This window comes from Alligator sinensis, unplaced genomic scaffold, assembly GCF_000455745.1.
Source record: "Alligator sinensis unplaced genomic scaffold, ASM45574v1 scaffold570_1, whole genome shotgun sequence".
In the NCBI taxonomy this organism is placed as follows: domain Eukaryota; kingdom Metazoa; phylum Chordata; order Crocodylia; family Alligatoridae; genus Alligator; species Alligator sinensis.
The window spans coordinates 1685215-1697056 of record NW_005841997.1 but is presented as its reverse complement, the minus strand read 5'-3'; the positions used below and the strand labels follow the sequence as shown (position 1 = coordinate 1697056).

At 42.5% G+C, this 11842-nt stretch overlaps 1 protein-coding gene across 2 annotated transcripts in view; it reads left to right on the top strand.

The window, feature by feature from the left end:
* The window catches only part of PPIL2 (peptidylprolyl isomerase like 2), a 134983-nt gene that overhangs the window by 79792 nt on the left and 43349 nt on the right, over window positions 1-11842 (top strand). For both annotated transcript variants that reach the window (XM_006021529.3, XM_025201516.1), the window contains one exon: window positions 10639-10728. In XM_006021529.3, the coding sequence (XP_006021591.1) occupies window positions 10639-10728 (90 nt within the window). The remainder of the gene's footprint in view (window positions 1-10638; window positions 10729-11842) is intronic.

The window sequence follows — 11842 nt, the reverse complement described above, 5'->3', positions numbered from 1 at the left end:
CAAATGTGAGCCTTGATAATTTTTTCAAAGACTTTGCCAAGGATGGAGGTGAGACTGACTGGCCTATAGTTGCCCGGGTCCTCCTTCCTCCCCTTCTTGAAAATGGGGACCACATTGGCCCTTTTCCAGTCCTCCGGGACTTGGCCCGTGCGCCACGAGCTTTCAAATATTCCCGCCAGTGGCTCTGCTTTGATGTCGGCCAGTGCTGTCAGCACCCTCGGATGGAGCTCATCCAGACCTGCCGACTTAAAGGCATCCAGTTCTTCCAAGTGACTCTGCACCATCTCAGGGTCTACGCATGGTAGTCTGGCTCCTTGCTGCTGCCTCTCTACAACCCCAGTTTGAGATTTGTCGTGCCCCTTGCTTAGGAACACTGAGGCAAAGAACTCATTGAGGAGTTCAGCCTTGTCCCCCCCGTCCGTCACCAATTGTTTCTGCCCCTTTAGTAGAGGTCCTATTCCTCCCTGGGCCTTCCTTTTACTCCCTATATATCTAAAAAACAATTTCTTGTTGTCCTTTACTTTGTCCTTTAACAAATTCTTCGCCTCCATTTTCCTGTGCAGGGACCGGGACTATCCGACCAGGATTCCAGATGGACTCGGGAGAAAAGCCACTAGTCCTAAGGTCGAGAAGGACTGGGTTAGAGAGCTTCTGGAGGGGCTGGACATGTTCAAATCAGCAGGTCCAGATGCTCTCCACCCCAGAGTGTTGAGGGAATTGGCAGGGGTTATTGTGGGGCCCCAGCATGGCTTTATGAGCACTTGTGGTGCTCTAGCCAGATGACTGACTGGAAGAAAGCCAACATGGTCCCCATCTTCAAAAAAGGGAGGAGGGAGGACCCTGGCAACTATAGGCCCATTAGTCTTACTTCAGTCCTGGGGAAACTCTTTGAGAAGATCATCAAGGAGCACATCTGTGATGGGCCAGCAGCAGAGATGATGCTCAAGGGCAACCAGCACTGTTTCATTAGGGGCAGGTCCTGCCAGACCAACCTGATTGCCTTCTATGATTGGGTCACAAAAGCACTGGACGAAGGTGTCATGGTGGATGTAGTCTTTCTGGACTTCAGCAAGGCCTTTGACACTGTCTCCCACCCCATTCTCATCAAAAAAACTAGGCGACTGTGGCATTGATGCTTACACAGTCAGATGGATTGCAAATTGGCTGAAGGGTCGTACTCGGAGGGTGGTGATGGACAGGTCATATTCGACCTGGGGGCAAGTGGGCAGTGGAGTCCTCCAGGGCTCGGTCCTCGGGCCTGCGCTGTTCAGTTTCTTTATTAGTGACTTGGATGACGGGTTGAAAAGCAGCCTGTTTAAATTTGCTGATGACACCAAGATTTGGGGTGAGGTAGACACACTAGTAGGGAAGGACACGTTACAGCAGGACCTGGACAGGTTACAGGGGTGGGCTAATGAAAATAGGATGGGTTTCAATACTGACAAGTGCAGGGTGCTGTGCTTGGGCAGTAGGAACCAGCAGCACACTTATAAGCTGGGAAACTCCCTTCTTGAGAGCACGGTGGCAGAAAGAGATCTTGGAGTCATTATTAACTCCAAGATGAACATGGGCCGACAATGCGAGGTCACGGTCAGTAGGGCTAACCATACCTTGTTGTACATCCACAGATGCATCTCAAGCAGGTCCAAGGAGGTGATCCTCCCCCTCTATGCGACACTGTTCAGGCCACAGCTGGAGTACTGTGTTCAGTTTTGGGCACCACACTTCAGGAGGGATGTGGACAACATTGAGGGGGTCCAGATGAGGGCCACCCGCATGATCCGGGGACAGCAGGGCAGACCCTATGAAGGGAGGCTACGGGACCTTAACCTTTTCAGCCTTCGCAAGAGAAGGCTGAGGGGGGACCTGGTGACCGGCTATAAACTCACCAGGGGGGACCAGCAGGGTTTGGGAGAGACCCTGTTCTCCCTAGTGCCCCCCAGGGTAACAAGGAATAACGACCACAAGTTGTTAGAGAGTAGGTTTAGACTAGACATCTGAAGGCACTACTTCACAGTCAGGGCAGCTAGGATCTGGATCCAACTTCCAAGGGAAGTGGTGCTGGCTCCTACCCTGGGGGTCTTTAAGAGGAGGCTTGATGTCTACCTGGCTGGGGTCATTTGAGCCTGGTTTTCTCTCCTGCCCAGGCAGGTGGTTGGACTTGATGATCTACAAGGTCCCTTCCGACCCTACCTACTATGAATCTATGAGTTCTCTTTGGCTTCTTTCTGCTCATGACCAGTTTCTCCCGGGCCTCTGGAACCTCTGTGCGTGCTAGTTTCTGTCACTTGCATCTCTCTGGTTAGCATCTTGTTGGTGCTATAACCTGCCTGCATATGGTTTGAGAAGCTAAATAAAATGCTCCCCCAGTTGCTGTAAATGCCTTGCTTCAGATTTTTTTATGAATCAGTTAATAACTGATGGGTGAAAAGCTTAAAAGCAACAAGTTCTGGTTGTGCCCACAGTGAAGTGTTTTAGGGGGAAAAATCCTGTCTGCCTCAGATATAAGAGCAGTTAAAGGAAGCATCTTTTATCAGGGATGTTTTGATTTCAGGAGAGAAGGTTGCCTTCAGCAAAGTTTATCAGTAGATAAAACAACTTCCTTTGCAACTGGGGAATTTTGTAACTTTCCACAGATCTTTTGTTAGCTGCTTTTCTTAGGCGGTCCCTTCCTCCTTTTGAAGTAAGTGGAAGCTGATGTGTTCATAGTGACCATAATTGGGGCAAGGTTAGGAAGACTGATGAGCAGATATTAATGGGAAATGCCCACTCAGATTCCCTGACTTATTCTATGCCTCAAGGGACAGTTTGTTGTACCCTGCAATTTGTGCTGCTTAGCATGGAGAAAAATCATTGATCTGCTTCTGAAGCTAGGACTTGAAGGGCTTTTCCCATCCCCAGAAGCCATGAGCAGCTTGTGCATTTGTCCATCTCTTGCTTCAGAGGGCACCCTGGACTGGGCCTGAGGAAGTAATTACCCCTGTCTGTCTTGTTTCCACCTGCCTGCCTCTGATATTTTGTCTGTCTATGGTTGTGGACTTTTGGTTCTTTGTGTCTCTTCTTGGTCTTAGTTGATGGGATTGGGAAAAAAATCTTCCCAGGCCACAGATGGGTATGTACAGTTGGGATCTTTTGCCCTTTCCCAAAGCTTCTGGCAGGTTTGTTGTATTTGTGTTTTTTGTGCATTGAAGTTTTGTGGAGCAGGTGTCCTGTGCCTGTACTGTTTTAGCACTCCTGTCATCTAGTGATACCAAACCTGAAGTTAGGGTGGAGACCTGCAGGGGTGAGATTAAGGCCGTTGCCCTTCATTATCAAGTAAAGGTTGAGGTGCGTCTTGCTTGGGTTGTGAGTCCTCTGACAAGACATGGTAATGTTGGGAGACTGGCAGTTTTAGATGCCTCATGGTTTGGATTGAAAGTGGAAGCTAAGAATGACTTCCTTTGCTAAGGTGGTGTCCACAGGGTCAGTGACCGGACCATAGTACCCCAGCTTGAAGCTTGGTTAAGCAGAGTTGTGGCCTATATTTAAATTGTGCCAAACACGTGCCACATATGACTCGATGGCTATGTTCACATTAGGCTTTTCACAGATCACACAGTGCTACGGAGTAGCATCCGAGATCCCCTTGCATCTTGATAGACTTGCTGCTTGCAGATTTGGTCCTTTAACACAGCCAATAAGAGTTTGAACAGGAAGACACAGTGACTAGCAGGAAAACATACTCTGCTTCTGTGGAGCTGGTAATGAAAAATGACCAAGTAGATTAGCAAACTAGATGCCCTGCTTAACTTAAATTGCATTGATCTAAACTAGTCAATTGTTGCACTTGCTAAAAAAGTGACAAAGAAAACTGGGCTGTGATTTCTTTTACAAGTGCCTATGGTAAACTGAGCTTACTGCTTAGTCTTTGAGCAAGTGCTTAGTGGCTAGATCTTTCCTGCATGTCAGGGCGTTGAAAAATGCCTTTGAAAATTGGAATTTAGTTGTCCGCTGAGAATCTGTATTAAAAAGCATTTAAAACCATTGGGATTGTTGTGTACTAGAATGTAGTGCTGCTGCTATTGTTTTAAAAAAAACAATTGCTGCTGTGTGTTGCTTAGTTAGGCATCTGCTTGATATAAACCAGTGGTCAGCAACCTTTCTGGGCTGCGGGCTGGAGTAAGCTAGTTCAGGTCAGGTAGGCAGGGTCTAGGACCCAGCCTCCACCACCACTTTTTTTCCCCCATGGAGGCACGAGGGAAGTGCCTGCAGCTGGCATCTCTTCCCATGGTGGCAGGGGAAAGCGACTGCTTCTGAAGCTCCACATCCACAGGCCGTATTTAAATGGTGGGATTCAGCCCATAGGCTATAGGTTGCCAACCCTTGATATATAAAACTTTGGTTCTCGAATTCAGGGGGGGAGGGGCACTGAGTACATGTTATGCTGAATCCCAAATTAAGCTTTGTTGCAACAGTCATGCTATAACCTTTCTAACAACCTGAGAGAAATGTTCACTTTTTTTCCTCCCTCCCATGTTTTTCCTTGTGAGATTCTTTTAGAAGTGAGTCTCCCATCAGGTGAGAGAGGTTAGTTCCCCTTGCACAACTGTAGTTTTTCTTTATCCATCTGTTCATCAAGCATGGCTGATCTTTAAAAATTAGGGTGTGGAGATGGCAAGAAGAGTCAAGTTGGGGCTTCCCAAATCACCCTTTGAGATTTCTTGGAGAATATACTGGAGGAGAATAGCCTGGGAGGAATTCTGCAGAGGCAGCAGTGCTTGAATTAAATCAAACTGACTAAAGCAAAACAAAATCCGCTTAGCATTTTAAAAAAGCGAAAAATCTCAAGCTTAGGCTGAAGTCTATGAAATGTATTTTGCTAGTTCATGTCTCTCTCAGAAGGGTTCTGGCAGAGGAATGATAAGATGAAAACTGTAATATAAGGAATATAAATTTAGTTTATGAAATTACCAGCAGCTGATTATTTCTGCTTTGAAACAAAGGGTTAATGACATATTTTTGAGACTTTTTACATTTCATGCAGGCACTATGATGCAGGCAAACGGTTAGCAAAACAAAAAAACAAATAACTGGGGAGCTGGATTAGCACTAAAAATTATACAGATGTGCAAGTGACAGTTTCTGAATGCTTAGTGTGAAATTTCTCTTTAAGACTCATGCAGATCCTCAAGGGATGGAGCGTTTTGAAATGATTAGCTCTTCACATAGTAAAGCCTTCTTCCTTGCAGTCATAGCAACAGCTTAGAAGCTTGAGCTCTTTTCCCCCATCTCCTGTACCATAGCAACAAGAGCACAGCATGTTTCTAGTCTACTTCTGATTGGCTACTCAGTTGCCCTGTAAGAATTGTGTGTTTAGATTTTAAAAAGATAACAACCTATTTTAACTGATGAGAAGGGGGCTGCAAACTGAGAAATAATATGATAACTTGGCTTGGTTACTTTTATCCCTCAAATCTATAGATGCAGTAAGGCAGATGGGCTCTGCCTGGTTTAAAGCCACTCTTTTGGCAACAAAAAGATGTCCCACTGTGCACTATGCTGATAACATTCAGTATGTATCTGCATCTAAGTGGGGCTAATGTGTTAGAAGGAAATGAAACCACCAGTTCCCCATTAGGCTCATGCCAGCTAGCTGAGGGAAGTACTGGGGTCAGCTTCTAGGGTAGTCATTTGAGAGCCCTATTGCAAACCACTTGTAGAAAGTGCAGTGCTTGTTCTGGGAAGGAATTTTTAGCTGGCTGAGAAATACAATTAGTGGCATACCAGCACCTGCAGAAGAGACAGTAAGGTTGGTCTAAGCCAGGGGTTTTCAACCTGTTTGGATCAGTGTACCCCTGGCAGCCAGATGCACAGTTGTCTTTTAATGGCCACACTTTGGGGAGAATCAAGCCTTTGATAACTTCTACACTTGGCCTCCAAAAGTATCATGTCTGCTTAGAGAAAACAGTTGGAGTGAATACCTATGTAAATTTAAAATATAACCTTTTTATTTCTGTTGCTAGCTCTCAAACCTGTGTAATTACAAAATGAGAAGACATGTCTCTTCCAACTTCTTGAGAAGAGTGAATGTATAAGTAGTTGTGGGTAGATTGAAATTTTTCTAATGATCTTATAACAATAAAACCCATACACAGAAGGTCATGTATTTTGGGCAATACATGATCTTCCATTATTGTCAAAAGAACAAAGAACAAAATTTGATGGATATTGATGTTCACTTGGAACAACTACAAACAGAAGTACTGGAGGAAGCAAAAGTCTGTTGCTGAGGCTTAGCTGATGATATATAATCTACTACTTGATGCACGTTAGCAGACTTTGTGAAAAATTAAATGCTGTTTGGTCTGGATTCAGTGAAGCAAAGTGTGTATCTGAAAGCCACATCAGGTCTTGAGGCCATTTTTACAGGATTCATCCTCCACTGCAGATTCCCAGGGTATTACAGTGTAATGTGTGCCCTGCTCAGTGAAGCCATGGTGAGTAGTAGTTACTCACCATTTGGCAACAACCTGTAATGCATGTGCAATAGTCACAGTCCATCTGTAGGAAAGACCTACAAAACTAGCCTCCCCGTTGGTGCTCTTGCCCCAGGGACAGAAGTTACCCATAAACTGGTATAAGTGATTGGAAACCAGTTCAGATCTATAATGCAACAGAAATTCAGTGCGCATAAACCACTTTCAAAATGGCCGAAACCGGTTTTAAATCAACCTGGATGAATGTAGTATCAGACTTAACTGATTTAGGTTAAATCAGTTTATTGAACTTCTGTCCCAGATCCCCTCCAGATTCAAGTTAACTCACAGTCCCCCAGCATCCCAGGATGCTTTGCACCTCCTCTGCAAACCCCCTCTCTGGGTGGTAGGGTTAGCCTTGACCTAAGCTGTCTGCTCCAGCTGAGCAGGGAGATGTGCTCAGTGCCCCCCAGCTTCTGGTGTGGGTCACTGCAGGCATGTGACTGCATTTCCTAATTAAAATGTGAATGTCTGTTCACTTGACTATTGGTTCAGTCTAACCTATGAAAATTGAATTGATTCAGCCTTGGGCTTTTTGACTGTCTGTACTTAGCCTTGATGATAATCTTTGTAGAAAGACCCATGGCAATGAGCACTGAATAGATCAGCCCTTCTCCTTGTGGCACAGTGAAAAGCAGCATGTGGGAAACTTATGCCTATTCTGTGAGTAGGCCAAGAGAATTTGCATTTAAGGACTTTCAGCCTGGTATCTTTCACTCACATACATAAATAAATTGTGTTCTTAGTATAGTACTTGCCCTGTCCTTCATCACCAGTAAGCAGAGTGGCCACAGTGATCCACAGGATAGCCATACTTGTGGTCACAATGTGGAAAGTAAATTCTTTATACAGGATCCACAGCTTTTTCCCCCTGCTCATCAACATCCTTTCCCTGTAGGTATTATGAGAGTAAAAAAAAAAAAATGCCAACACCTAGGACTTTGCTTGGCAATTTGAGATCTGATGGGTACTGTGGCAATTTGCAACAAGCCGGGCAGCTGAGCAGAAATTCTGCGCATGGAGAATTAACTGTTGGGAGTTTTGAAGAAATGTAGTAACCCTTATGACCTGCTGTATTATTGTAACTGAGGTCTATTTTTTTAGTGAATGCAAACCTTTTGTTGGCTCTCATACAAAAAAGCACCATAAACGGTGACAGTAATGTTGCTAAGATACTGTTTACCTGCAAAATGTATGTCGGTGTGATGTAGGAGGTGACCATGGGAACCAGTTTGATAGCAATTATTTAAAGAAAACCTTACAGTAAAATGGTCCTTGTATAGTTGCTAGGTTTTATTACAACAGCTGCACACAGAAAGCTCGTTTCAGAGAACAGGGTCAATATAGGTCCTGCATAAAAAAAATACATGAGTAGGACAGGTATTTTTGCTGTATATTTTACAGAGCAATTTCTAAAAGTAAATAAGTAATCTATGAAGGAAGAGTCTTATCAACGTTCTACAGGCTTATTGTTTAAAACAGTTTGGCACTGAACTGCATGTTCCTTGAGGGACTTCATCTTTCAGCTAATTTCATTTTTTCTTTAAAATTTAATTACATGTCTTATTCCCCCAAGAGAACTTATTAACTGTGTCTCTCTCTCCAAAGAGTTTTTGGTTCTCGTGAGACATGCTGCCTTTGGCTAAAAACTGCCAATTCCATTTCTGCTTCAGAAAAGAATTTTTTCTTTAGAAGAGTCAGAAACCATTACATTTTGTCCTTACTAGCACTTTTTATTATCTGTAGCTGTAACATTCTTGATCTGCCTAGAGTCCTCTCTATTATGTTATTTTCTGTTCTGATAAACCAGCTCTGCATAAATGATTCTTCAGCAGTTGAATTTTGCTTTATGAGGTTGCACGCAAGTAGATTATTTTAAAGAGCATGTGCCTAACTCCAAGAAGGGTTTTTGATGTACTGTGAACTTTGAAACCATGCATGAGATCTTCCTGTTTGAAGCCTTTTTTTTTCCTTAATGAAAATGAAATGTGTTTGCTTATGACATAAATTGCCCTCAGGATGTTACACAAATACATGATTAAATATATTTCTGCCGTGAAACAGTTGTTTTTTTTATTCAGTAATAAGCTACAGTGCGAAGCTGAGATCAAAATTAGCATGGCATTGAATTGGGGTTAGTTTGAGTGTTACTGTAGCTGGCTGCTGAGTTTTATATACTTTGGGTAGATTTGTTAAGAAGAAGGTTAATGCAGCATCAGTTATTCAATTGTCATGGGAAATGGAGGATATATTTGAATAAATGTGAGAATTTTTTGTGTAGATAGTGTGGGATGTGTTATTTTTAAAGGTAACATGAAGTTTCACCTGATTGAGGTTTGGGTAACTTAAGCTGCAGTGTAGTATGGTTTTGCTTTGTGAAAGGAGATCAGAGATCATTTCATCTTTAAACTATATAAATGGTATTTCAGTTTGTAAAATATCCAGTGTGTTTTATTTTTGTAATATTTTAACTGTTTCAGGTTCCTGGCTCAGTCTTGTGTCAGTCTTGCAGCCTCTCTAGAGTTGCTAGACCCGTGCTATGGATGAGCTACAGTGATGTCACATCAATGTTAAATGCATCTGTTTTAATGAGAGAGGGCCTCCAACTCTTGAAAAGTTATCTCTACTAATTTACAGAGCCTTGTGCTCATGCTGGGGGCTTACTGACGCATTCACAGCACAACAAGAATATTTTAAGGCCTGTTACAGCTCAGCTGCATTAAGCACTGATGTTCCATTGTAAAATTGCATTTGTACTTATCTACATAATTTACAACTGTGGTGGAAAGCACATCGAAAATGAGAGCCCAGGCTGTTTCTAGGCCTACAGTAGGTTCCTTGCGGATATTACCAAAAAAGAGAAATGGTATGTTCACAGTGGAAAAACAAAAACTTAGAATACCAGGGTTTGAACACCTGGTTTAAAGGGTGGTATTTGAATACCACAATTGAGGAAAAAATACATAAGTCCCATTTATATTATGAAAGCTAAGGAGAAATATGCACTGCATTTAACCTAACAGCTAGCATTCTCTGAATGGTAAATGCAAATAGTCATTCTTTCAATGAACAGACTAATATCTAAAGCAGGATTACTTTTGTGGAGTCCACCCTATATTTAGGGACCTACTTAAATCGCAGCAAGACTAAACAATATTTGCAGGTTTGCCATGAAGAGTAAATTTTGCAGCAATTTCCCAGATGTAGTTCACTATCCTCGCCCCTTGGTGCTGATTTGTGGAGAGGCCCCAGGGAGGAGGGACAAAGGGGGCAGCTGCCATCCTGTCTGCTACCCTTTGTGCTGCCCCACCAGCTGGCACCTCCTCCCCTGCCGCCCAGGCAGGCTGCAAGACCAGGCTGCAGCAGCGAGGACTGCTGGCTCCCACTGGAGAGCCAGCATTTCATTTTTATTACCTTTTTTTTAAGGTTGATTTCATGGACAATCCTGGATTTCAAGGTCTTCATGAAATCACGAATTGACTGGACCCCTACCTATGCTTGTTTGTCAGGAACTTCTTCATCAGTAAATGTCTTTCTCCCATTTAGCATGAAGATGTTTACCTCTAGAATAGGTAAGCAGAGAGGTCAAGGTCTGAATGATATTTTATCAATTCCATCTGAACAGGTTTGAGGTAAATTACTGGGGCCAGGTAGAGTTAAGTAGAGGAATTTGGCCTCCAGGCTTGTCTGTGTTGTCACTGAATTCACTGGGAAGTTTTCTAAAAATAAAGCATATATATATAATATATTTTTCTCCATTGTCTTTATCCCTGTATACATCTTATAAATAGATGTATATCCCTGTATACATCTATTTGTAAGATGTATACAGGAATACAAATGGAGAAAAATATAATATATATGTTGTGTGTAGAGCTGCAAATGTGCTCAGCACTTCTTTGTGCCACCTGTGAGAACAAGGCTTGCTATGTATTTGTTACTGTGCCCTGTGTGACTGCAGTATACAGTATGTTCTTTGATAAACTTCTGGGCCAGTGCTAATTAAACAGAGTCCTGATGAGTTGATCTTTTTTTAACCGGCACAAACCAAATGTCATTATTAGGAACAATGTAGTAGCTGATTCTGCTATTTAACAATATTTGAATATCTTGTGTTTTCCAGACACCCAGAGCATGTGAAAACTTCATCAAACTATGCAAAAAGAACTATTATGATGGAACTGTTTTTCACAGATCAATTCGTAATTTTGTGGTGAGTATTGAACAAATGCTACATGATGCACAGAAACTTTGTCTCAAAAATGGGAGTTGAATATGTTAACTAATTAAAGTTCCAGTTGCTTCCCCAGCAAAATTTACACAAGGTATATATTAGAGGTGAATAAAACACATGGAAACAAGGATTGTTCTAATGGAGTGAGAACGAGAAGTATAAATTGGATCATGTCACAACTTGTGTTGAATAGCATTGTCCCCCAACACCAAAGCCTACTAGTCACTGACTGAAAAAGATTCCTGTTGTCTTTGGTGAGTTTGGGTGCCTTGAGTCTAAAAAGGTTGAGAGCCACTGCCTCAGCCTTTTAAAATCCCATTTAGCTGCAACTTGGTTTTAGAAAGTATTGAAACTTGTTAGCAAAATTTTAACCACTTCAACTAAAACAATGAAGTTGTCCATTCCCGAGGGAGTTCTGGACCTGAACCCCGAGTTTTGTTATGCTAGGGTTAGGGAATACCAACCCAACTCTTGAAGGTTGACTTGGGTGTTTAATTGATCTCAAGCTACCAAGGACATGCTTGCTTCCATAAAAAACATTTATGTCATTTGTGTTCAGTGGTATAAAGGAAGGAAGAGAATGCGGACTGGGGATGGAGGGCCAGAGTATTTCCAGTCTGTAGCCTCAGTTCCATATGCTGAACAGTTTAGCTTCAGTGCTGTAGGTTGCTGAATCACACAATTTTGACCATAAAAATATTTATCCTGAAGGCAATATACACAGGTAATTTGCTGTGTTGGGACCTGAGTTCTCAACATTTTCTAGGATTAAGTCGTAAGTAAACAACCTCAGCCCAGGTTTCCTGAACTTTTGTAATTGCATGTGAAGGTTCCCCGGAGACAGGAAACCTTAATCCCAAAGCAAAGGTTTAGATTTTTTTTAAGAGCCAGATGTACACACTTAGCAGCCTGATTTGGGATTCTGAAAAATCATGTTTTGTGATATGAGATTTAATTTTCAAAACTGAAACTTCAATTTGGTTACTCAACATGCCTAACAAGTAGATTTTCCTAATGCATTTTTTATTTTGAATAAATATTTGTGTCAGATGTTGTTACAAGATGAGCTCTTGAGACATTGTGCTTGCTGCTT